The 27644-nt window shown below is 32.3% G+C and overlaps 2 protein-coding genes across 3 annotated transcripts in view; one reads left to right on the forward strand and one right to left on the reverse strand.

Annotated features, from left to right (window-relative positions):
* Positions 1 to 27644, reverse strand: part of LOC133202179 (uncharacterized) — a 392144-nt gene that overhangs the window by 218118 nt on the left and 146382 nt on the right. The window lies entirely within an intron of this gene.
* LOC133202181 (secretin receptor-like) overlaps positions 11066 to 27644 on the forward strand; it is a 65015-nt gene continuing 48436 nt past the window's right edge. The window contains exons 1-2 of one of the 2 annotated variants that reach the window (XM_061337955.1): positions 11066 to 11137; positions 22202 to 22661. In XM_061337955.1, the coding sequence (XP_061193939.1) occupies positions 22578 to 22661 (84 nt within the window). In that variant the 5' untranslated portion in view covers positions 11066 to 11137; positions 22202 to 22577. Of the gene's footprint in view, positions 11138 to 22199; positions 22662 to 27644 lie in introns of those variants that run through there. The other variant, XM_061337956.1, reaches the window with a different exon arrangement.

Genomic DNA, 27644 nt, shown 5'->3' on the forward strand with positions numbered 1-27644 from the left:
ACAGAAATCAATAGCAGTTTAACTTTAACCCCCGGTCAAGTGGGCCTATATGTCACTGTGACAAAAGGTAAACGGTGGTAAAAGTATGCACCTGACAAAGGATTCTTTCCAGTTTTAGAATACATGGATTATACATACATATAAGCAATATAAATTTATATGAAATACAAAATATGTTCACAAATGCCTATTATGAATGCATAATATTTCTTTGCATTAAACATACCTTATAAATAAATTTACATTTTCTTGTGTATACATTCCATAAGCATGATGGAGTATTTGGGTCTGTAAGGTAAATATAATCTGAGATTAATAGAATACAGTCTCTAAACAACAGTTTTGATTGCAGTAAACTGATGTTATTACTACCTACCCCAAAAAAGTATCTACATCAATTAAGAAACTTTACAATTGCAGGTTAAAAATATTATGTATCTTTTCAAATACAGAATCTGCTCTGTAAAAAAAGTACAATGTTTAAATGTACGGATTTTATTTTCATGAAAGTTGAAATCATAGAAAGCTTTTTTTAATTTAATTATTTTTATTTATCACATTTTACACCTCTACACTTTATACAACCATTCTCCACGATAAATTGAAATCCAGACTTTTTGATATCAAAGACAGCTGCTTTTTCGATCAAAATGGAACTCGTAAATATACTTACCTTGTCATTGGTCATTTGCAAAATTTTTTTTGTTAAAAAGCATTCTGATTGTACACACAAGTACTCTGAAGTTGATATTACCAAGATGCTTGAGTTTCTGATTGACAATATCTATGTAGGTTTTGGAGATCAGGTCTTCCAACAATCTGTTGGAATTTCCATGGGTCCCAATTACGCACCGTTATTAGCAGACCTATTTTTGTATTCATATGAAGCAGAATTTATTTAAAAAAACTTCTCTACATGAGAAAAAGAAAGCACTTGCTATGATCTTCAACTCGACATATCGATATATCGACGACGTATTATCAATTAACAATAGTTACTTCCATTCATATTTCGACTCGATATATCCCAGTGAACTAGAAATAAAAGATATCACAGAGCCTGACGCATCTGTTTCATATTTAGATATTTTACTAGAAAAAGACGTTAGTGGTAACCTAACAACAAAGCTTTATGATAAACGTGATGACTTCAACTTTTCAATCGTTAACTTCCCTTACTTATGTAGCAATATACCTTTATCACCTGCATATGGGGTTTATATCTCTCAGTTGATTCGATACACAAGAGCATGCTCTACGTATGAACAATTTCTAAAACGAGAAATTGTCAGTTAAATGGAACCTCTCTAGTTATAAACTAACTAGATGAAATCCCGCGCAAGCGCGGGGAATTGAATTTATACCACTACCGACATAAAATATATTGTAGTTAATTTCTACTTACAGCCTACAGGGTTATAGCAGGAAGAAATACTTTGTTCAAAATCCCGCATGTGCTTCCCCCCCCCCCTTTCGTAAAAACTTGAAAGAAAAAAACAATTTCATTAATTGATGTTTATTGTGAAACCTGTTATACTATGTTCATGATGTTATGGATATTGTACTTCAGATGCTCTTATATCATTTCCGTCAAGGATAAAAGCAGCGAATATTCACATTTTACTGATAAATTGATTTTTTTTTGGGGGGGGGGGGAGGTGTAAAAATTCACAGGTACTTGGGTCTTGGTTTATGTATATGTATGTACCTTATTGATATGTAAAAAATGTACTTTACTTTTTTTTTTTACATATCAATAAGGTACATACATATATATAATCCAAGACGCAAGTACCTGTGTAAAAATTAGCTTTTAACGCCCTATGAATAGGCCGAATATTTGATACAAAAGACTGTATTCAGAAGAAAAAAAACAAAACAAAAAAACAAACAAAAAAAAACCCTGAAATGTATTGATTAAAGCACAAAATTTTACAGCTTTAATTGTATTTGAACAATGTCTTATTCATTAATTTTCTCTTTTCATGTAAGCAAGTTTATTACGAAGTAGAAATTGTACTTCGGGTTCGTCGCCACGATGCTCTAGGTGAGGCATTTTACCGATAAATTTATTAGGAAAACCTACTACATATATGTAACAGTCTTTCGATATATAAATATATTCACAACTTATAGTGTTATCAACGATTTACCATTATTTCAATGACGATTCACACATAAGCTTTTTTTATGTTCGTCTCGTTTTTCTTTTCAACATCGGGCTCGATGCTATTTGATGTTCTAGAAGCTTCCGTCAATATTAAGATCGGTGAATGACAAAAATAGTTTGCACATCTCCCTTTTTAATCGGTTATCACAGCTTATTTCTTTTATGTCTTTTAAATCAAGTTTTGATTGAATAATTCAGTGATGACGTTTTATGAAATAAATAAACGATTGCTTGTTGTCAGTTTAATTGAAAATTGCCAGAAACTTAGATCCGCCAACCGGAAACGCCACCATACTCACGTTTTTGCTATTTCATGGCTCTTTATAGAAAATAAAAGTAGACTTTTAATTTAATGTACGATATTTACAATGCGAGTGAAATCTAAATATAGTTTACGGACATCATATTGTATCTAGTGTATTCTTAAAGGAGTAAGTAAAAACTCTGGTGCATCCGTTTCGGAGTTTATTTGCAAAATTTATTAATTTATAAGTATAGATGATTGTTGCACAAGGCTGCAACAACCATTGAGGCAAATGCTTCACCAAAAAATTTGTTTTTAAACTAAAACCTAAAGTACTTATTTGAAAACTTATTTTCATCAATACTTAAAAATATAGTTGCTAAAATTTCTGCATTAAGAAGGGATGAGTCTTGAATTGCAATATATTGTATGGGATAGAAATAATACAAAACAAATGAATTTTTTTTTTACAATACAAATGGATTGATTGATTGTCTATTGTTTTACGTCCCATTCGAGAATTTTTCACTCATATAGAGACGTCACCATATACCGGTGAAGGGCTTCAAATTTTGACCTTTACTCGGCACTCAGGGCCATTGAGCAGTGACGGATCTTTATCGTGCCAACGCCTGCCGTGACACGGGGCCTCGGTTTTTAAGGTCTCATCCTAAGGACCCACAACTTTCACTTCAAAATGCCGAGCGCATGGCGAAGGAACAGTTGCTACCTATTTTTTATCGACTTAGGTCTGTCGCGGCCGAGATTCGAACTCACGACCTCCCGATCACGGAGCGAGCGCTCTACCGACTGAGCTACCGTGAACGGTAAATACAAATGGAAAATATAGAATAGAAATTATAAATTATAAAATACAAATGAAAAATATAGAATACAAATAAAAGATTTATGTACAATACAAATGAATCTTTTTACAATAAAAATGGAAAATATTGAATACAATGAAAAATTATTAAATACAAATGGAAAATATAGAATATAAATAAAAATATTATGCAATACAAATAAGAATCTTTACAAGTGGAAAAGATCTAATATTGCAACGTTTGACATGCAATAATTGTGTGAGCCCTTTTTGTGGTGGATATATTTATTACATTGATATATTCTTTGAAACCTTGTAAATTCAGTGGAGATTCAATGCATTTAAAGAATTATTTAAATGAGATATGACTTTTTGTCATGAATATTTTTTTTTCTCTTTTTCATGTTCATTTTTAGTTTCTGACAGCACGACAATAAAAGATTAAGACATATATTATTGCATTATGTATAATTCGGGTTGAAAGTGCATTTCAAATAAAACATTGTTAGAGCTTAAATGCAAAGATTTCTTCTTCCTCTGGAATTGAGATGTGATATTCCGTATTAATATGATGTTCTCTTCAGGGTACAGGAAATTTCAATTTTTTTGAAAGTTAAATTCGATTTCTTGACATTTCAAGCTATTTTTCTTTTTTTATTGACACTTATCTACTTGGTAATTTTGCTGATGTTTAGTTTATCTTTTTGACCTATGAAACTTTTCATTTGAAAGTGTGAAATGACATGAGTTGACATGCAAAAAAGTGCAAAATCTATTTCCCATGTCAGTCACACATGTTTGCTGTAGACAATTTCCATGGTAAAATTTATCAAAAACTTAAAAATTAAGTTTTTAATTTGTTAAAACCAAGGAGTTTTCGATGGGTTCGCTCCCACCAGGGCACTGTCCTAGACTTAGTGGGGGTAATAGATTGACCCATGTACTTTAGCCTCATTAAAATTTTGACCTAATTTCGGTCTTGTTGAACATAAGATAACATCACTTCTTTGTCGATTTTTGTTGGATTCCTATTGATTGTCAGTGCTGGGAAGATTCTGTAAGATTCTTTTGAAATTTTCCCCACCTTCAACAGATTTTATATTAACAATTTTAATCCAAGAGGTAAAAATGAATATTTAAGCTAAAACAAGCTATGAGATTAAAATCAAAGCATTAGGAAGCAAAGTTCCTCATTGCGCGAATGGGCTTTCCAAGATCTTGAAAATTTCATATTGTTACTTATAAAGGGCCGTGACGAAGACCTGAAATTCCTAGGAACTGGGAAGTACAAATGAAATACGTATCCCTCTGTCCACTTCATGAAGACCAAAAGATGTATATTTTTGGGCCAAATATGGAAACCCAATGAAAGTTATAAAATGAAATCAGATTATTATTTCCTCAAGAAATCTCATCAATGGCCAGAGGTTAGTTTTAGGGGAAAAAACAAGAAGTACCCAAGGCCTCGACGGTTACCTGCATGGATATTATGATTTTCTCTTGATAAGATCAATTTGGCCTCATCTGGAACTAGAACTCCGGACTCGTCAGACATGATCATGAATTTTACAATTTAATGTGGACTTATTGTAACCATAAAATTAGTATTCCTGCTACAAACTGTCCCATGGTACAAATTTTATCAATTTTTTGCTGGATTTCTTAAAATACATAATGCATGACCCTCAATAAAGTATTTTTTTTATTTTGAAAAAAAAAAATTATGCTTTTAAACGATCTATCGTGTTCAAATAAAATATTGACACATCGGAAAATTCAAAGTCTACGGGGATTTACAATCACAAAAACGGTCACACTCTCGGAGAATTTGCAGCATTATTTCTCATTATTTTCTTTGCTTGTCGTTAGTAATAATAGCGTACCACATGTTTTCAGGTCACACTTGGATGATCTCTTGAAATATCGAATACTCCCTCGCATGCTTAAAAGCAATGGTCACAACTGAGTTTGTTAATTTCCGTAGACCAGAATATTAAATATAGAGATAACGAAAAGCGATCAAGCTCTTAAACCAAGTAAACCAAACGAACCGTTAAGAGGGCTGGGTGGTTGTGGCCATTTTCAGACTATATTGATCTCCTTTAGAAGAAGAGCTCCATATAAAGATATACAAAAATGATCAAATTTTGAAACTAAAATGTATGAAATTTTTGTTTGCCAAATGATAGTTGACAGCTTAAGATATCATATCTAAAAAATTAAGTTATATCTGATGGTTAATTTGTTGACCCTCCAGCCTCCTTAACAGGACAAAAACACGAACACTTGGAAACACCAGAAGAAAAAAATTGAGATTTTAATTTTACAAAGATTCTATGAAGTTTTCTAGAATGCACATTTTATTTAAACAAATTCTTGAATATGTAGTTGTATAAAAATGGCTAAAGTTTCTCCTTCACAGCAGTTAATATTTTGGTGAGAAACAAAGATAGGGGCTTGGTTGAACGTTTACTGGTCCTTGCAATGTGTCTTTGTTTGTAAGGATTTTTATGAAGTTTTGGAATCCATTATAGGTACAGCAAATCAAACTCATTTCCATTGACTGGAATGTTAAAAATATTTGAAACTGAAAGGTGAATTTAAAGAATTTCATCTTTTGAATGGGAATAGTGTGTCAGACAAGTTTGTTTTAAGTTGTATGTAATCAACTCTTACTAAAACATTTTTGAAATAACTATCATGTGTAATGAAAAATGAGGTGGAATTAAGTACTCATGGGGACAAATTGAGTTAGAAAGATTTTTGAGGAGTGCAAAAATTTTGATGTTCTAACCCCAGTCCTCGGGTCCCTGAGGGGGTATAACAATGAAGTTCTAAAAAAAATTGTTTTCCTTTGTACAAAGATGAAATATGGAGATAACAAACAGTATTCAAGTTCAAATATTCTAACAATACAAATCGGGAGCAGAGCGAACACGGACTTCCAAAAACATCAGAGGCGGGATGAGGTGCAATGGAGGAGTAAGCATCCTCTGTCGACCATTCACACCCGCCGTGTGCTCCTTGTCATGATCGGGTAAAGGGAAAAATCTGTAGAAATTTCAGTGTAAATGATGGCCCTATAATTAGTATGAAAAACGTCAGTCACCATTTGACCTAATGATAGATTGTATTTGCTGAAAACGTCATTGTATCGATCATAGAACTTGCGAAATGATGACTTCAACGAGACTTTTGATATCCTTGTTTCATCAACTTGTTGATTAATAGCTTGCCCCGTTTTTAAAAATTGATCGTACGGAGAGCATGCTCTTGCGTATCTAATCAAGTGGTAGACATAAACCCAATGTTTTATTCCCACTTAGCCAACATTTTTGAAAAATCCTATTCCCACATAGCCAACATTTTGATTTTTATACCTGAGTGATCAACAGGCTATAGTCTGTTTTCAGGTATATGTGCTTTACCTGTGAATTACTACCTTTGAAAAAAAAAAATAGTGTAAAAATAAATTCAAATGAAAACTTCAGTCAAAACATAAAAATAAAATTTTAAAAAGAAGTTCTAAAAAAAAGAATTAATTTATATAAATGTAGTAAAAAATAAATATAAATCTGCATTTTTTTTTAAATTAAAAGTTGAATATTGATAAAAGAAAATATTGAAAATTAATTAAGAAATAAAGTATTTTAAATGATACCAATAAAAGTGTATATTACATTGTAGAAATATTTTAAATATTCTTACACATATTTATCAGTTGTGATTAAAAATATTTATCTGAGTATGTAATGTTCGACTGTGATAATGAACACAGTAACAGAATCTTTTGATACAAACTGATTCATTATCTTATTTAAAAAAATCAACTTAGAAAATTTCATCCTTGATATTCACAACCCTGTCTTTTTTGTTATTTTATATTATAAAAATGAAACTTTTTTTCGGGGGGGGGGGGGGATTCCTGTCATTTTGTTTTATTTTTACTCTACCATGGAAAATGTTTAAAAAGCTATAAATTTACTAAAGAATTAATGTTTGTACATTTAAAAAAAAAATTCATATACAGTTTGAATATTTAATTCTATGTTGCAGCATATTATGGATTTTTTTTTCATTTAAACTTTTAAATTCTAGGCTTGATTCAAGTTGAGCTATAATTTATTTTAAAAAAAAAGAATATAATGATTAATAATTTAAATATATTCAATGATCGATTTTTGAATATTTATTTTATAATAAATATTTTTAAAAACATTTCTCGCCAAAGATGTTACAAATGTGACAAAAAAATTAAAAAAAAAAACAACAAACAAACAAATTGTGATACAACACAGCAATAAAGAAGAATAAAACCGTAAAGTATTGAAAATAATTAATTAAATCACACTGTAATTAATATATCAATTATTATTATACTTTTAAGAAAAGATATTTTTGTACTTGCACTGAAACTCAATTCATCACAAAAATATTATATTCATCATGGTGTTCTTATGTACATGCTACAAATTAAATAAATTATTTTATTCGGCTTACACATGTAGCTTAAAACAGACTATAGCCTACCTGTAATTTATTTCTTTTGTTCTCAGTCTACACCCCATTCCCACTTAGCCAACACATTTACCTGTGTTTTACCTGTATTTTTTCAAAATGTTGGCTAAGTGGGAAGACACCAACCCAATATGCAGGTGATAAGGATACATTGCTACATAAGTAAAGGAATTTGACAATATAAAAGTTAAGGCCATCACTTTTATGATAAAGTTTGTTATTAGGTTACCACTAACGTCTTTTTCTAAATATGAAATAGATGTGTCAGACTCTGCATGTGGTGTCTTTTATTTCAAGTTCACTGGGATATATCGAATCGACATATAAATGAAAGTAATTAACTATTGTTAATTGATAATACGTCGTCGATATATCTAAATGTCAAGTTATAGATATTGCCAATCAGAAACTTAAGCATCTTTGTAATCTCAATTTCAGAGACTTGTGTGTACAATCAGTTTTTTAACAAAATAATTTGGCAAATGACCAATGACAAAGTAAGTATATTTACAAGTTCCATTTTATTGAAAAAGCAACTGTCTATGATGTCAAAAAGCCTGGACTTCAATTTGTGGTGGGGAATGGTTGTATAATAAAGTGTTGAAAGTTGTGCGTTTTGATCCTTGGAGTTTTAAGTATCAACAAATGATTTACACCACTCCTGAAATATACTATTTTACAGTACTCCTGAAGTTTCTCCTTCACTGCTGTAAATATTTTAGTTAAGAGTAAAGAAAGAGGCTTGGTAGAACATTTTCTGGAACCCGCTATGTATCTTTGTTTGTGAGGATTTTTATGGAGTTTTGGAATCCAGTATAGATATGGTAATTCAAATTCATTTTGGTTGTTGGGAATATTAAAAATATTTAAAACTAACATAAGGGTCTGTAGAATTTTCTCCTTAGAAAGGATGCTATGAGCATAAGTTGGATTCCACTTTCAGGATTAAATCCTAGTTCCTCTAAAATACAAATCAAATAATGAGCCTTATAAACAAAGACAATTTTGCTACATGCTTTGTCAGCTGGATCCAGTGCATACTGATCGTGTAATCTATCTAATTCTTCTTTCACTTCTGCATTGTGGAAAACAGAAGGATAGATGGTTTTCATATTGCCTCTTAATCGCTTAATGCGAGATTTCAATATCCATATAGGTCTCGCCTTTTGCAGAAAAGATGCTGAGAAGTTCCCAAGTCCACGAATGACAGCCACAGTTGGACGAGAATGGAGAGCCTGAATGATTTTGATTACAGTGAGAAGCCTTCCATGGATTGGTCATAAATTTTAAGAAAGGGCACCAATCAATGTAGAAAAGCTATAAGACACCAACCAAAGAATAAAAGAAGAGTTAAATATCCAGGGACTTAATGGAGACATTTTTCTCTATATAAAGTAAGGCAATGAATCGGCATTGCTTTGACTGATGAACAGTCAAGCTCCGCTCGACTTCTTCAGGACTTTAAGTAGAGGAGAAGAGATTGGACTATGAAAGACACCAAGACTCGTGGACCTTGACGCTCACCATAGTATCATAATTTGTTCTTCATGTGACCAAATAAGTTCCACCTGAAAATGAAATTACATGACTGTATAGACATATAAAGACACATACATGTATATGACATGAATTTTACATCTTGATTCTACTTTCTTTACCATGGTTTTGGAGCTTGTTCCTTCATGATTAGGAGTATAAAAGATTATTTAAGATAAAGCATATAATGTATATAATCAACTTTGACCCACACACGGGCCTTAGTCTTGAGGACACATATTTCACAAAGTTTGTAAAGTGCTAATAACTTACTGTACAATGCATCAATTTTCCCTGCTAAATATTCATGCAGGAATAAATAAAATTTTCAATGGTTCATTGTAAAATAAATTAGGAAAATATCTCTTACTGAACTTCATTCTTGGGTCTCATTTCTGGACTCAGTGGACATGAATTTTATAATCTTGGTTTTTTTGTTTGTTTGTATGTTGTTTAACGTCCCTCTCGAGAATTTTTCACTCATATGGAGACGCCACCACTTGCCGGTGGAGAGCTACAAATTTTGACCTATACTCGGCACTTACGGCCATTGAGCAGTGAGGGATCTTTTTCGTGCCAGCACCTACGGTCTCATCCGAAGGACCGGTCTCCACGTCCCACCGTGGGATTCGAACCGCGACTGGTAGATTTGTGGCTACTCATTATAATCATGCCCTGTCTGCTCTCTCATGATTTGTATTGTTTGAATGGACTTTTGAGCTTGAATACTGTTCGTTATCTCCACATTTAATTCAAATGGCTGGCAATAAGTCACTTAAAAGTACTGAAACAATTGCACCAGAGTTTTAAGAATAGAAGAGAAGAATTAGAAGGTTAAGTAAATCACTAAATTCATTCATTAAAGCATGCATTAGATCAATGTCGTAATTCTTATGTGTACATCAGTTCAATTCATCATTTCTTTAATTAGTACCCACTTACAGTAGGCTACAATGGATATAGTAACTTTTCGTTCTTTAGGATCTTTGCATGGTCCAGGCCCGTAGGAAGCAAATTCAGGGGGGGGGGGGGGGCACAGCCATAAATTTTCAGTTGAGGGGGCACTACCAAAATTTCCTGACAAACAAAGAAAAAAAAGGTCATCAACTACCAAAAAGTCCTTGACAAGCAAAAAAAAAAGTCATCGAACGTTATTAAGGGGGCACAAGCATATAATATCTATGTTTACAATAGTAATCTATATATCGGCAAAATTATTGGTTGGGGGGGGCACGCCCCCCCCCCCCCGTTCCTTCGGCCATGTGGTCGATAGCTACAAGTCTCTAATGCCAATCAATTCCAGTTTTAAAACTAATCTCTCCGCCATCCACGGGCTCAGGACTTTATTTGTAAACTATTCATAACTCCACGAAGAGTTCTTCATGTGTATGATGAAAATCAAGAAAGCACTTTAGACTACATATTGTACTGTATCATTTATCTTCTCTGACAACTCCTCATAGACCGATATTTCACACTATAAATCGTTGAGAAAACCCTTGGATCCGCCATAGTTGCCACTTTATGCTGATATTTTACACTATAAATCTTTTAATAAACCCTTAGATCCGCCAAAATTATGAGAGGGACACCTGTTCAATGTTACCTTCCCCTTTAATTACGTTATTCTTATGAGCGTTTTATCGCGTTTCCTGATATTATTTCGCCGTGTTGGTCAAAACAAGGCTCTATTAATATGTGTTGTCACTAATTGCCGATAAACACAAACTATGATTAGCCCTTCGCTGTGGTTGGTTGTGCAGGGAAGGATAAACAAGTTTGTTTTTCTTTGTTTTGGATAAAAGAGAAAAAGTTAAGGTACAAACACTGCTGAAGTAATATGGTAAGCTTCTTTATTAATTGATAGTTTTACATTTTCGGGGGATGGGTATGAATGGGCCTACGACTTTTATTTTTTTTTTTATCTTAACTTTCAGAATAAAACATATAAAATACTAATAAGCTTTAAAGAAATTCATTATTTAACCAATGTGTTTTTAATTGCACATTCTATGATGTAACTTTGATATGTAAAGAAGATATCAGGACGGATCTGGAACGTAAAAAACCATGGTGCTTTAGTGACATGAAGTTTCGTCACCATTGTAATGTGAATTGTATGTACTGTAAATATGTGATATCTACACGGATGTTGAAGCACTTGACATCCATGTAGAATCAAAAATATTACATTGATATCCATCCCAATTAAGGTTTTAGTCGATATTGTGAAATGAACTGTATGTTTCTGATTCCAAAGGACGTTTGACTCTATGATTCCGATGTTTGATTTTGTGACGTTGATCCCGATGAAGTCGATCCCATGTTTAAGTTTGTAATACTGATCCCGATGTTTGTCTTTTTAACACTGATCCCGATGTTTTTGCAATGTTTTTCAATGATGTTTATGTTTTAATTTTGTGGCATAAGTAACGATGTTTCATTTACATTTATCACTTTCATCCTCATATTTGCCAATGTCACATTGATCTACGTGTTTGATATGAAACACTGATCCAGTCATCTCACAAAAAATTACACTACTCTCCAACTTTTAGAATCATTGAAATAAGAACTTCAGAATCCTTGTATTTTGGGGGATTAGGGTATTAATTCTGATGAGTCTTATTCCCAGTTTACAACCTCCGCTTATAAATACTGACGTTCACATTTATATCTATCAAAAAGAGACTAATGTCCATGAATTATTACTTCGATTTAACCTTAATCTTATTTCAAATTCAAAATACCACCCATGTTTTTTTTTTTTAACCATTGGAAATTAAGGTTGATCACAATAAGCAAAGTCCTTCTTACGTAGTTTTTATTATTGTAATTGATTCCAACTATTTTACAGTATTTAAGAGTATCATTTTCACAAAAATGTCATAATGAAATACTATTTTATTTCAATTTTTTTAAATGAGGAGTATAATTATAACATCATTGTATTTTGATAAGTATGTTGATGCCTCAAGGCTTTATTACCAGTTAATTGCCAAGAAGGACGTCGAGATTTTTGAATAAGGGGAATAAAAGAAAATGGAAAAAAAAATGTAATTTACTTTTTTCATCAAGGTTTATTTTCAACAAATTAGAATCTGTATACTAAAATCTCTCGGGGAATAACTTCGGCAAATGTCTTCTCTGATATTCTCTATCAATAAAAAAGTTTTCCTTCAGTCCTGCTAATGACTCGCCATGTTGACAAACCATTTCTATTCAATTCGCATCAATTCCTGAAAACATTTTATTTCCCTTCAAGATTCGTGTTGTCGTCATTAGAAGCAGGGACCATCTCCCTTAAATACCGGAGCGGCGGTTTAATTATATTACGGAGTGCGTTCGATATCTTGGATTCCACAGTAATTCGCCTCTAATTTGTACAGCTAAATCTTCATTAATGTTATCGCTTTTATCCGACTTTTCCGTTGAGGCGCGTTCGATTTGATATCGTTAGTATGTACAGACACGTCATACCTGATAAGAAAAACATTGCAGGAACATAAGAATTATTTTATGTAATCATTGAATACTTTTTGCTCAGACACATGTGTACAAAATATCCCTCTTAAAACGGAAAGGGGGTTGGAGAAGCATTTTTGAGTTTGTTTTATTTGTATGTACGGCACAGTATGGTGTTGCAACCTTGAACTCGACCGAAGCAACCTTTTCAATCAAGCAACTGTTTTGTTTCCATCATTATTCTTAAGTCCCAGATTAACAGTGTTAGTATAAGTTGTACTCTTTATTTTTGTCTTGTCATTTTTATCACGTATTTCTCATTGCAACAAAAGTTTAAAGTCCCACAATTTAACGTGTACATCGTTTTATTTTTTTCATGATATGTAAAGGCTTAGTCTAGATTGTGCACTGCACATAGCCATGTTGTATTCATAATACACAGTAATAAATCGGATTAAGAAAAAAACTTATCGTATCTTGATCAAATCCATAAATTTCATCGGATGTTGAGATTCACCAAAATAGTACATTCCAAAGTTGCTTATGTTAAGGAAATCGCTTTTGTATCTCTTTTTGTGCAATTTACATTTTTTTTACCATATAAAAAATTGTATATAAATCCATGAACTTTTAATGCCAAAGTAAGGACTTCTTTTAACATAAATCTCTAAAAAAAAAAAATTCGTTTAAGTTAGAAGGCAGATTTAAAGTAGAGTAAAGTGAAGCTCGCTTATATGAAATTCAGGTTCAAGAAATCTCGGTAATAAAAATGTTATATATTTTTTTCCCAACCCCTGATATCAGAACACTTTCTTGTGAGTATATAAAGAAAAAAGGTTAAAAGGAACTAAAAACTCCCCATGACTTCCTCAATAACTATGTTTTACTGTATATTCCAAAAGAAAATTGTCCTAACAAATGACACAACGTACTCTGTTGTTGTTGAAAACTTTTTCATGCTTCTTAAAAAAATAATTAAATAAATCAGACTATCATCAAACTATATTTTATTTAAGAAATAAATAACAAGTTTAAAAACTTCAATGGGAATTGAAGTGGGTCGGTCACGTGATCAAATCCTGTGAAGGCCGAAGGCCTTCTCAGAAGATTTGATCACGTACCGACCCACTTCAATTCCCATTGAAGTTTTTAAACTTGTTATTTATTACTTATATATACATTTGAGACGGACAATCGAATGTAATCGAATATAAATATTGCACTAACTGTGCGCCGTAGATTTTGACAAATTACGCTAGGTGTAGATCGGCTTGAAAAGCGGTTACGCTTCAAATTCATCTGGCAAAGGATTCTGTTTTGAAGGGAATAATCTGTGAAAGGCTACTTGTCATCAATTATAGTGAGCATAATGGTGTCTGGGAATTTTTGTATTCACCCATATTCGATGTTTAAAAACACAAGAAACACGTCCGATGTTTGATAATAAAAAGTTGGAGGAATTTCGGTCGGAAAGGGATGGATGGAGACACTTGTCCGGACCGGATAACTTGAAATCAAGTACGAAATTTGATCAAAAACATACAATCTACGATTTCAGTAAGGCATATTTATTAATTTATTATATTGACATGGAGACACTGGCGACAGCTTACAAAGATCTCGATGATCGAGGTGTGCCTACCGATCTTCCAAAGTGCAGTGTTTTTCAGCTGTTTGTGGCGTGATTGCATTACATTGATATTTTTCAACAGATTTTCAAATTTATTGTGAGTAAAGTTTAATGGAAAAAAAATTATAACATTCAGAGGTCTGCGAGAAAAATAAGGGTAAACGTTGAGACTATGCAGCTCAGACATGAAACTTATAACACGTAGTTTTCTATTCTCTATGTAAAATCGATCAAGAACTGTATTAAATACTCGTTTACATTGTAAATAAAATGATTATTATTTTACTTGCGTATTTTGTACATTTTTATGCATGAAAAACATGCTATATTGCTTAGTGGAGTAAGTCTTTTTATGTACATATCACTGCGCTGTGTGATTAGGTCACGTAATGACCTTTGACCTTTGAAAAACTTCTTACAGGTATGAAGATATTTGCTCTCTGCATGTTTATATAATAGAGAGATACCACAAATGTATATATTTAAAAATATGTCAATTTTTTTATGCATTCATTTATTTATAAGCAAAAGGTTTAAAGAACAAACAAAAACTAGAATTCCCAGCCTATTTTGTATTTTCGTCGAACTGATGAACGATCCATATCACAATTTTTCAGCTTAATATAGCTTATCACTTTATGTCTATAATTATTTGAAATTAGTAGAACTTTAATAATACATCAACATTTGATTGCTACGTGATGTTCGAAGGCCTCTCTCGGGTCGATTTACATGGAGAAATCAATTTTTGATAATATTATAGATGCATCTAAATAAACTGCATGACTGAAAACCTATGTATTTTAAATTATTTAATTCACAAAAAAAAAAAAAACTCAATTAAGTTCTCTTCCGGGCGACAATCATATTTTGTAATTGAGATAGAGACCCATGGGGAATTTCCGAGTAGATGTAAAGCTGATAAGATTCAAGATCAAATAAAATATTTACTGTTGAGAATTCTTTTATCTCTCTTCCTTTAATCATCATTATTTTATACAGAGCACAAGCATTAAATACTTAAACCCTTACAAACAAAGATCAGTAAAGGATCTAGATGTAGAAACCCCTATTTTTATTCCTCACTAAAATATTAACTGAAATGATGGAGAAATTTCAGACGTACAGTTCTAGAACATATTCAAGAAGTGATATAAATCAAATGTGCATTCTCAAAAATTCCAAACAACTCTTCGAAAATATAAAATACATGTAACACCCCCCCCTCCCCCTCAAATCAATAGTATCAAAACTTATGACTTTTCTGGGCTTTATACATTCCCCAAGGTTAATTAAAGAAAAAACTTTTTGAAATCATAGACAACAAAGACAATTGCTTTTTGAATAAAAATGGAAATCAGAAATTTTCAAATCTTGTGATTGGTCATTGGTATTAAAAAGAAGCGGAATTTCTTCATTGAAAATATATATGTAGTCCAGGACACCAGATCTACCAACAATCTGATCTGTTAGAATTTCGATGGACAATAATTGTCCTGCTTTTTTATATTTATATTAAGCAGAATTTATTCTAAAACTTCTTCAAGAGAAGAATAAGACTCTTGCTGTTGCCTTCATTCTAGACATTTAAATGTTACGATGTTATTTGATATTTTCATTTATATGTCGACTAGATATCCCAGTGAACTCAAAATAAAGGACATCTCAGAAATTGTCACATCTGCTTCTTGTATTAATGATTTACTGACATAGTGTACACGTTAATGGTCAACTAGCAACACAACTATAGGTAAAACATGACGACTTCAGCTTTTCCATCGTTAACTTTCCCTATTTATGCAATAGTATTCCACTATCACGTGAATATGATGATTATGTCTCCCAACTGATTCGTATGCAAGAGATAATTATAAGTACCGTCATTTTTAAAGCCGAAGCAGGCTACTGACTAAGAACTTGATGTTACAAAGCTTTCAACAATTTCTTTTAAATTCAGGATTTTGCAAATTCTATGGTTGATATAATTACCTTGTTTCCAAATACAGCTGAACGTTGGATAGTATTTTGACTGACTTGTTTCATTACAATTTTCAGGCCATCTATTTACACTAAGTTGATTACGATTTATTCCGTGTACCTGAGGGCTTACGGAGGTGTGGCTGGTCGACAAGGGGTACATTCTCCTCTCTAAGTCACCTGATCCCACCTTTTATGTTTCAGTTGTTCCCTGCTGTTTCCTTTGTTCAAGATGCAGATTGTTTTAATTACAGGATTTTTGAGACCCAAAAAACCGTTCGTCATCTTCATCTTTTTTTCATTTACATTCGAGTTGTGCGGAAAAAGACATATCACCGAAAAATTTGCGCTAACAGGAAAACATGACTGCCAATTTTTGTTTGTTCCAATATTGCACATCAATCATTTTCTATCAATTTTCACATATCAGCTTGATAATTCTGAAAGGAACAGTTCAATGTATAATAAAATATTTGTTTTCCTACTACTCCATGCCTTACTTACTTTTATTCGCATAAACTTAAGTTTTTTTTTTACTATCATTTTTTTTGTTTATCTATTGACATTTTACTCAAATGTCATCATGTAACCGACTAATAATGATCTTAAATACATTCATTTTTAACAACGAGCATCGGATTATAAAAAGAAATACAAGGAGTGCAATAATATACAAACAAGCCTCGTATTGATATTCAGACTGAAATCTGGACAGCGATAGCAGATCATTTCCTTAAATGGCAACGCGAGACACGGAAGTATAAACTAGAAATTAACAGCGAGAGAGAAAAATTAACAGATATGGATTAATGCAAGATGATATCTCGAGGAAAACTGTAATTAATGTCTGAGAGGCAATGGATGAAGGCTTAAGAAGGACACAGCAGATTTATATAACTGCTATCGTTCATAGATCTATACTAGGACTATTTTCACAGTCGCTCCATAACTATTGTCTGCAAACGGATTTATTTTTCTGGCTGGTTAATGGTGATGCAGGAATTGGAGAGGAGAGTCGTACAAGCTTTTACTTAAGTCTGAATAGATAAGATCTCTATATCTGTGGCGAGACAGCGAAACTATGACAATATTAATATACGAGTCCTTTTGATTCAGTTCTGAAAATATATATGAGCCAAATCCATACAGCATAAATCCAATCAATAAAAAAAAAATTCAATATAGGTCATCAGTTCTTTTTTTGGTGGGATAGTGATACAATTTTCTCTCCAAAATCTTAAATCTAATAATTACAATGTATAATATTAATGCATGTAATGTAGTGTAATGCAATACGTATAAATACATCCAGTGATAATGTTAATGAGTCAAATTCTAATTCAAGTCATTTGTGGATTTTGTAAGGGGGTAGTTCCAAAGCATCAGATCTATTAACTAATGAAATATGGAGATAACGAACAGTATTCAAGCTCAAAGTCCATTAGACAATACAAATTGGGAGCAGAGCAAACACGGACCTCCAAAAACATCAGAGGTGGGATCAGGTGCCATGGAGGAGTGAGCATCCGCTGCCGTCAGGTCACACCCGCCGTGTGCTCTTTGTCGTGAACGGGAAAAACGAAAAAAAAAATCCGTAGACAATTCAGTGTGTAAATAATGGCCTAACAATTAGTATGAAAAACGTCAGTCAGCATTTGACTTAATGATAGGTATTTGCTGACAAGGTCATTGTATCGACCATAAAACTTAATATTAGATATGTGATTTTTTTCTTCAAAACTGCATTATTTTGTGTTCTCTAAATCATATCAACATAGAAGCTATTTTGATTGTAACTAAGCGTGGCGCAAACAATTTATAAGAAGAAAAATCAAAAGATTTCATCGTCAAACAAAGCAAGACTATTTCCACGTCTGAAATTGAAAATAAACAATCAAAATGAATAGTGAAGGGAGTATAAGTTGTTTGGATAGTCAATTAAAGAGTACAGTGGTATGACAAAGTATAGAACATTGGATATTTCATTTCCCGTGAATCTCTTGTTCTTTTGTCTAAAGCTATAATCTTTAAGTCGAATCTTAGATACCTCAATGTATTGCATTTATATAATTATATTTTAGTGCAATACTAAAGACACGGAACTTAAGGAAATTCTGATATGAAGAATCTGTTGATCATCCCTCTCTGAGATGACTGGAGAAATACAAGCATCTTCAATGGCAAACGATCAAAACTAGCCACGATTATTAAATTTCGTTCTGTATACTTGGCAGATAACTGTGCCTTTCCCGTATAGCCAAAGTGATTTTGAAAATTGCAACAACAACAACAAAATAAATAATAAAAAATAAAAATAAAAAAAAATTAAAAATAAAAAAAAAACTTTTAAAATTTTAAATGGCAAAAAATGTCAATGAATTTAATTATATCGAAGTTTGGAAACCTCCTAAGCCCCGACAATACATGTGTCATAAGAACATTTTGTTTTCAAATTCTAATTAGAATTAAGTTTTACAATATTCTATCATTTTAACTAAGTTAAAATTTAATGCTATTACCTGTTACATTCAATATCAACCAAGTAAGATTACAAGAGATAGAAGTATAACTTTGTCTGATGAATTAATATACAGAAGTGTTGGACCGAATGCCCAGTAAAATTTCAAAGTCCTTCGCTAACACTGTAATTTTAGTTACATTAATGTAATAAAATTCTGCAATTATATGAATTCTAAATATAATTTGAAGACAAGGTTTTCCTAATGAAAATAGTCATGTACAAATGTACTCATTAGCAATTGAAAATTGTTAATTAGTGAAAGACACGATGGAGCAAAATAATACGGGAGCACAGACATGCATTTCAGATATGGTCAGAGTTTAAACAGGCTCCAAAAGACACAAAGGAAAATCGTATTTTTTATCTATTCATCGAAACGTTGTCATAATAAGTGGATATTTAAAATCTCAATAATAATTATTCATGATATATTTTATTACCATCATGTTCGTGTACTATGTACTTGTCTTGACGTTCATCTAGAAATAAGCGATACTTTTATTGAGGAAGTAATTTATAAACTTTATCTTGTTTTATTCTCATATCACATCGTAAAAATACAACACTGACCCACTATCAATTGGAGATGTCTCACAGTTGACAAGATCTCATGAATTAATATTTTAATTTTTTTTAATGCTGAATATGTGCAATTAAATTTGATCAGTTAAAGCACACGAGATCCCTCTCTTTTGCAGCATTGATTAGAGCAATTCCAGTGTTTTATGGATCTAATAATTTCGCACGTAATAAATTTCTACCGAAAAGGGAAATTTTATAACTCTAATAAAAGTATCCGTGACGAGTGCCGGCTTTCTCAAAAGAAAGATCCACAGATTAATTCACAAAACCTTATCGTAGAAGAATTGATACCGGTATCACGCATGCGCATAATCTCTTTAAATTGAAGAATGATTTGAATGTGCAATTCGGCGGCTATTTCGATGAGATTTTTAGTACAGATATTAATTAACAAAGACTAACCTTGACCAATCATACGAATAAGAATCTTTTGCAGACGCCGGTCATACAAAGGGTAATTACCCGTTATTCCATGTTACATGCTTTTAATGTTTCTCGTGACTATAGAATTAAAACGTCCTGCAAAATAATCAATTTAATATTTTCAAGATATTTTTTTAAACCATGAATATTAGTTTATCAAGTTCAGTGATTAAAGGGAATTATATTTTTATGTTCTGAAGAAACGTTTCTTCATTTGTTCACACATCCTCTAGGTTTTTTTTTTTTTAAACAAATTTATTTTGATACCGTTGATCACAAAGCATTGGTCTTCCTCTCAATGTTTGTCATGAACAAAGTGCATTCTAAGGGGTTCTTGTACTTTGAAGTCGCTCAGTAGCTTAGAGAATTATTAAGAGTGCTATTATGACCATTAAAACATGTACAATTAGACTGTTTGAATGAATGATTGTATGTTGTTTTACGTACTATTCGATAATTTTTCACTCATCTAGAGACGTCATCATATACCGGTGAAGAGCTTCAATGTTAGAACTGTACTGAGCACTCCGGGCCATTGAGCAATGAGGGATCTTTACCAACGCCTACCGTGATACGGGACCTCGGTTTTTATAAGAACTCATCAGAAAGACTAGCAACTTTCACTTCAAAGTGCTAAGTGCTTGGCGAAAGAACAGTTGCTACCTTTTTATCGACTTAAGTCTGTCGCGATCGGGGCTTGAACCCACGACTTTCCGACCGACCGCTCTACCGACTGAGATACCGAGATTATTTGAAATATAACTAAGTTCTATTTCCCAGTTTTGTATGCCAGTCTCTTTCATTTAGAAGTTAAACTATTAAATTGTCAATTCTTCTCAATACGTAATAAGATGTGTTGTAATGTATTTTGGTATACCGGTATTAACAAACTATCTAAAAAATTGTAATTGTATACCTTTTTTAATGAACAACGTACTCAAGAAAAAAGAAAGTGAATGAGAGACAGCACTTGAATCGAACTTAGAACCTCAGAATGGAAAATAAAATCCACTAGGCAAGTGCAAAAGTCAGAATGCGAAACTACAGTTGATAGTCATCGTACTTTTAAAAAAAATCGATTTACTCTTAAAATAAAAAGTTGACTACAATCATGTAACAATTTCTCAAGAAAATTTAAACTTCAAATAGTAAATCCATAAAAGACAGTGGTGGATAGTGAAAAATCTCTTGAATGTTACAAGTACATGTAGCTATTCATTAAAAATAGATAAGCAATCCAAACCTTTATTTTCAAATACTGTAAAATCATTTATTTTTGAGGGGTCAAATTTTCATGGTTTAAGGAAAAAATTATTGGTTAGAGGGGATTTGAATTAGTGGTTAAAGGAAGACCACTGTACTGTAATACAAAGTTGTAACATTTCGTGGAGATTATGAATTCGTGGGTCTCTTCACACCACGAATACAACGAAAATCCCCCCTCCCCGAAAACTAGGGATTTCACAGTATATTAGTAATAAGACCTTCCATGAATGGCTGAAAATATGGATAAATACGTACATGTAGATCTACATGTACATGTAAAATAATACTTTTTCCATGTTGAATGACGTACCAAGGGGCACTTGTTGGATTTTAGGACGTTTTGTGAACGAATGTTATGTTATCTCAGACATAGGGCATAGAGAGAAAACAGATTGCACCTTAACCTAAGCAAGTTTTATTCACTTAGTTTCTGAAAATCGTTAGCAAATTGCCTCGCTTTCCGGGTGTTTACGCAGGTTTCTGATATTAAATTATGAACATTCATTATCAACGATTTTATTTGATGTCCAACTTGAATGATAAACCTAAAACTAAAAGGAGGTAATTCAATTTTTTCCGCCATTGTCTCCTAGGATATTACCATTGCTCTACAAACAACAATAATGTTATATATTATAGTCTAGATACATGTATTTTTGGCTGAAAAGATTGGATCTGAAGAAAAATGTTAGAAGTACTGTTGCAATAGATTTTAGCTTTGACATATTTGATGCAAATACGCCTTAAAATGTAGAGGTTTTAATACATGTACAGTCCGAGAGGACCTAGAGTTTCAAGAGCCTAAGTTTGTTCTCAAGCGAAATTATACTAAAAAATTTACTTTTGTTGTCCGACAGTTATCCGTGGAATATGCGTATATTTTTACTCACAAATAACCTGGAACACGAGTTGTTCTCTTGTCCCAGACGTGGAATTCCTTTTCAGGTATTAATTCTCAAAAAGATCTCTGAAATCAGAAAAAAATTGGAAAAAGAATTATGCAATCAATTTCTCCTTTTCTTTCTTTTTTTTTATTCACAGAGAGATTTTGAGACCAAAACAAAGGAAGTTATATCTACAGTATGATCATTCTAATCCAGTAGGCAACGTGATCGAAAAGTAATTTGGAAACCAATATATGAGACTGGAGATATTCCGGAAAAATTGATGTGTGTTCTTTCCCGCTGACAAGCTGGGGGTATTATGTGACAGCAAAAGGATATTGGATTTTGTCTTTTTGGAAGCGAGAAAAATAACTCACTCTGTTTACAGCCAGTTATATAACACTGAAGACTCTCCGTTTTGAGGAGGTAGAAATAGAGTACCGTCTGTGATCTGTTTGTGGGGATAATAATTAGAAGATAGGAAAATTCTTCTACTGTGTTTTTTGGTCATGAGGAGGGAGCTAATTCAATAGAAATGGAAGGAGGGAATTTAAAGTCCCAGAAAATGAAAATCTTAGTTTTCATCTTTATTCTTCTTCTGGAAAATTGTTCAGGCAATGTAAGTACGATTTTATATTTCTGATTTCTTTTTATGAAAGAAAATACATGTAGTACTCTTAAGGATGTTATTACCTTTTTGCATGACTGGATAATCAACGCAAATAAAATTTATAGTGGAAAGTATTTCTTTACTTTTGCAGACTTCGCCTTTAGAACTTCAAATGTTCCAGTACTGTTGTCTAATGATATATACTTGAAAATAAACTGTATGATTTACATCTAAATATCTTAATGGACACTAAAAATATAATCGACTGTTAACGCTTTATTGAAAGGGCAATAAAAAATTAGCTTAGACAAAAATAATTTCTGTTAAAAGAAAATGTAGAAGATGAAGAATAGTGATCAATCTCATAAATCATGTAAAGAAACGGAAACATGAACAGGGCAAAAACACGGACCCATAGAAATACTAGAGGTAGGATCAGATCCTAGGCGGAGAAAGCTGCTCCTGTCAACCCGTCGCATTCACCGCGGGTAAATGGAATAATCACAGTCAAAATTAGCTTGAAAGCAATACCATTCAGTTGGAATGAAACTAAGAACCAACAATGAATACTATTTGTAATCTAGGTTATCATAACGACCACAGAGTTTGCAAAATGCTGAATTTAAACGAGATTGTTGAAAATCCTGTAACATTAACTTATTTGTCATTAGCCTGCTGCTGTTCGAAATCTAATGACATTCAAAAATGCTCTCAAATACCGAATCAGTTAGAAACATAAATACAATATGCAGGTGATAGTGGAATATTACTACATAAATAGAAGAAGTTGACAATGGAAAAGCTGATGTCATCCTGTTTGTAATATATTCTAGTTCTTATTTGGTCATTAATCTATAGTCTCTAAAACTTGCAGATTTGATACATATGTGGCAAACACTGAATGGGTTTAATTTTGTGTTCACTGGTATACATATACGTATTGAATCGACAAACGAAAGAAAATACATGTAGCTATTGTACATAGATAAATCATAGTAGATAAAATTTAATGTCGAATCGAAGCAAAAATTTTCCCTCTCACGTAGAAGAATAAATTTTGCTTTATAAGAATAAAATAAGAATACAAAAACAGGTCTGCTCATAAAAGAGCACAATAAGTGTACCTTGGAATTCCAGGTTCTAAAAAGATTAATTTCCCGGGAAAATTACCTCAAATTTTGACACATATGTCAGTATACATGTATATGCATTACATGAACAAATTGGTAATTAAATTTGTTCATAAATATTCATCATCATAATATCTCAGATATTCACACGTAACATTGCTTCGATTGGACATCTTGATAGACGACCATCTTTTGAGTCGTTCATATCCAAACGATTTTTTAAATCAGTCTTGTTCCCAATCTCAGGTATTGTTTTTCTTCCCTACATGTATACATGGCTAGTCAAAGTGCATTTAAATAAACATAATTTACAAGTTATTCATGAGATCTTGAGGTTTCAAATTTTGCACTTTTCAAAATTCCAATAAATTTGTAAATAAATAACGTATTTTTATTCTTCGAAATCTAAATAAAATTTCCAAATAATATTTTGAAATTAGAAAAATTGCCACTGTATGCATGCACCGTAAGCTTTCTTATCGAAGTTGATGGGACAGAATAGGAATTTCTTGTTTAAAAGAAAGCCTCGACTATCAGAGGACGATAAGTACATGATCAAACCGATTAATGAACTATATTGTTAATTTCTTTTTAGTTGTTATGAAATGCATATACATGTATTCAAGTATATTGGAATTTTGTTGCTTAGTAAGATTTCTCAGTTATAATGACTGTGAAATGTCAGCCAGATTTAGATGACAAACTCGGATAAAGTTACTAAATGTGACATCATTTTTTTCAATATCTAAGCATGCTGGTGGGTTTCCTACGCCATTCTCTGCTTTTTCTTCGTTAAATAAGAGACACAGTATGATTTTCGCTATGGAATTTTCTTGCGTCACTCAGGTGAGCTATTGCTGTCCATTTTTATCCGTTCCATCCATAGTATGTCACAAATATTTTTTGAAAGATTTTCAGCTTCTCCTCTGAAAGGAATCAATCATTTTCAAATATTGGCATATAGGAACTATTGGCCAAAGGGAACCAAATTTCAAGTTTCCCACCCTTTGAGCTTGAGGAATGACGCCAAAACTATATCTTAATGCTTGCAAAATTCATATTTCTCCTAGATACTCCTGGAAAATTACATGTAACAGGAAAAGTCTTTGCATAATTATCATGAGCAGTTAGCCCGCTTTCAAAATTGTGAAATCCATGTCTCCTGGATCCACAGTTCAGTATTGGGCCAAGTTAGTCATATATTGAAAAATAATATAATACACATTTGAAAATCATCCTCCTTATTCAATGACACTTGGTAGGCAAATTCATGCATATAATGAACATTTATCCTTTTTACCAAAATTGTGAAATTCATATCCCTAGGTTGAAGGTCAAAGCCAAGGGCGGTGCTAAGTTGGTCATATATTAAAATGTATTAAGCCTTTGAAAAATGTGAAGGTAACGAACGGTGTCCAAGCTCATAAAGCAAGTAAACAAGACGAATGGTGAACAGGGCAGAAAAACAGACACTGGAAACACCAGAGATGGGATCAGGTGCCTAGGAAGAGTAAGCATCCCATCTAGCGGCAAATTGTTTGCATGATCATAATGGCAAGTTAACCGTAATACAAATTATGACATTCAAGTCCCCCGGATTCAGGATCCAAGGTGAGACTAATTTGTACATATATGTATATTGGAAATTTATTATATCTTTAAAATCCTCTTTACTTATGGGAATTTACCAAGGGGAAAAGATGCTTGATGACAAAAAACTATGGTCTCTTAACAAATCTGTAATATATATGTTCCCGGCTCTGGTGGTCCCAGGTTGGAGTTCATTTACTATCTAAAAATATACATGTATTTGTATAGAAATTGCATTGTTTCTCCAAAATCTTTTTCTGAGTATCTAAAAGTAAACAAGAAAACATTGATGTAACCATCAATTGTCGCCCGGGAAATAAATAAAGTAAACAATGGAAATGAGTCTTGATCATCAAACCGCTTCGATATGTGTGAAAAAGGCATGCGTCTAAATAATGGAGACGATAGTCGAGAATATTTTGAAAACTTATAGTCGGATGAAAATCGAACAAAAACGATACCCTTTTAAACTTTATCAATTCCTCAAGTAAATGTTGGCTGCATACAATATAATTTGAAACCAGACACATGCATCACCTATTTTCAAAAATGTCTTTCACTTTAAGAATATAAAACACGAACTGTGTAAAGTACATTGTTACGTTTTTATGCGATAAGTAAAATTCGATGTTCTAAAAAAAGGGACCTGTCGTTTTTTCGATAGTAAATGATAAGCAACTTTATATATTAAATATGAAAAACATATATATTTTTACAGATTCACTTTATGGAAGTAAATATATTGTGTATCTCGTAATTTATAAAGGGAAAGAACATTCTGATTAACAATCTTTTTAATGTTTAGAAAACTTTTAATTCTGAATAACTTCTCCCACCTCAATCCCCATATACCAACACTTAAACTTATATGTATAGAGCAGCCCGGTCCTCCGGGCTGCAATAATACTGGAACGTGATAATGAATGAAATAATCCTATACCAAGCTACAAATTTTATGAAACATGGTTTCAGAAATCATGTTTCAGGTGGTTCTGATTTAGGCTTAGCCTGGGCATTTCATGATACCTAGCTGACAGCAAAAGTCTAAAAGTAATTCCATGAATGGTATTGTCACAGATGTTAGATAATGAAAGAATGTTCCGTGATTTCTTTTAAAAACCTGATTCCCCTTTTACAGAATTGTTCTGATTTCAATTATATGTGATACAAAAATAGAAAGCAACAATACTTATTGTATTTTCACATTATATACCATTGTGATAATATGTAATGTATTTTCCATACAGATATTAGTTTTTTTTATGAACAGTGTTTTAAGAGTTTACTAGTACTTAAATAAAAGTGTGAACTTCTTTCCCACATACAAACAGTTTCAGTCTGATTGCAATACGATATGATTCCTAAGTAGACATCATCAAGGTGGATAATTATGTAAAATTCTAATAAAAAATGTTTAAAGTCCAACTATAATTTCTCTGTGAGTAATACATATCCTTTGAACACATCATAATTTGTATCAACCCGAGACACCAATATCAACCAGAGGGCCAAATCTCATTAGTGTAAATTTCAAACCTGAAGTTTGGCAGTTTTACCAGAGACTTGTGGTGTCATTGAGCTGCTCTCGAACCTTTCTAATTTCTAATCTAAATTCGTGATGGTCTCTTTAATTATTATTAATGTTGTTAAGGACGAGCGTGCGTGTCATTTATAATGGTTTCAACACCAGTTATGTTTCTAGAGTTTGTATTGTTGTTTTTCTTGTGATTATCTGAATTTCTGTAAAAGCGACACGATTTGTTTATTCTTTTGGCTATCTTCAAGCGTAATTTAAAAGCACTCGATAAAACTTCCTGAGGGTGGAAAATCTTAATATTTTTGTCTTTTTTCTTGTAAATGCTTGTAGTTCGTATATATTTAAAAAAGATATCTTTCGTGTATACTCTATTTGAAAACTTCTTTACAAAAAGAACGTATAACGGGTTTCTTTAGCGGGTGTTTTGCTTGCTCAAAGGTATGCCAACAATTTTGGCGGAACTTTTTTTGGTGGACACAGTACTATGACGTGGCAAAAGAAAGGAAATTCATCTTCTAGATGAGTTTTCAGTACGTTTAATATACGTTTAAATACAGATTTAATCAAGAGTTCGAGTAAAAATGAATACCGGATGAAAGGTATATTGTATAACAACAGACTATCGAAGTTATTTTCCTTGTGTACAGTACTTATACGCAAGGGTGCAAATTTAGCGATTAAAATTTAGCGGCCTACTTCAAAACCGCTAAGATAAGCCAAAGTTAGCACCCCGCT

Source organism: Saccostrea echinata, unplaced genomic scaffold (assembly GCF_033153115.1).
Source record: "Saccostrea echinata isolate AGI-Se365-2 ecotype Australia unplaced genomic scaffold, CSIRO_AGI_Sech_v1 ptg000046l, whole genome shotgun sequence".
Lineage (NCBI taxonomy): Eukaryota > Metazoa > Mollusca > Bivalvia > Ostreida > Ostreidae > Saccostrea > Saccostrea echinata.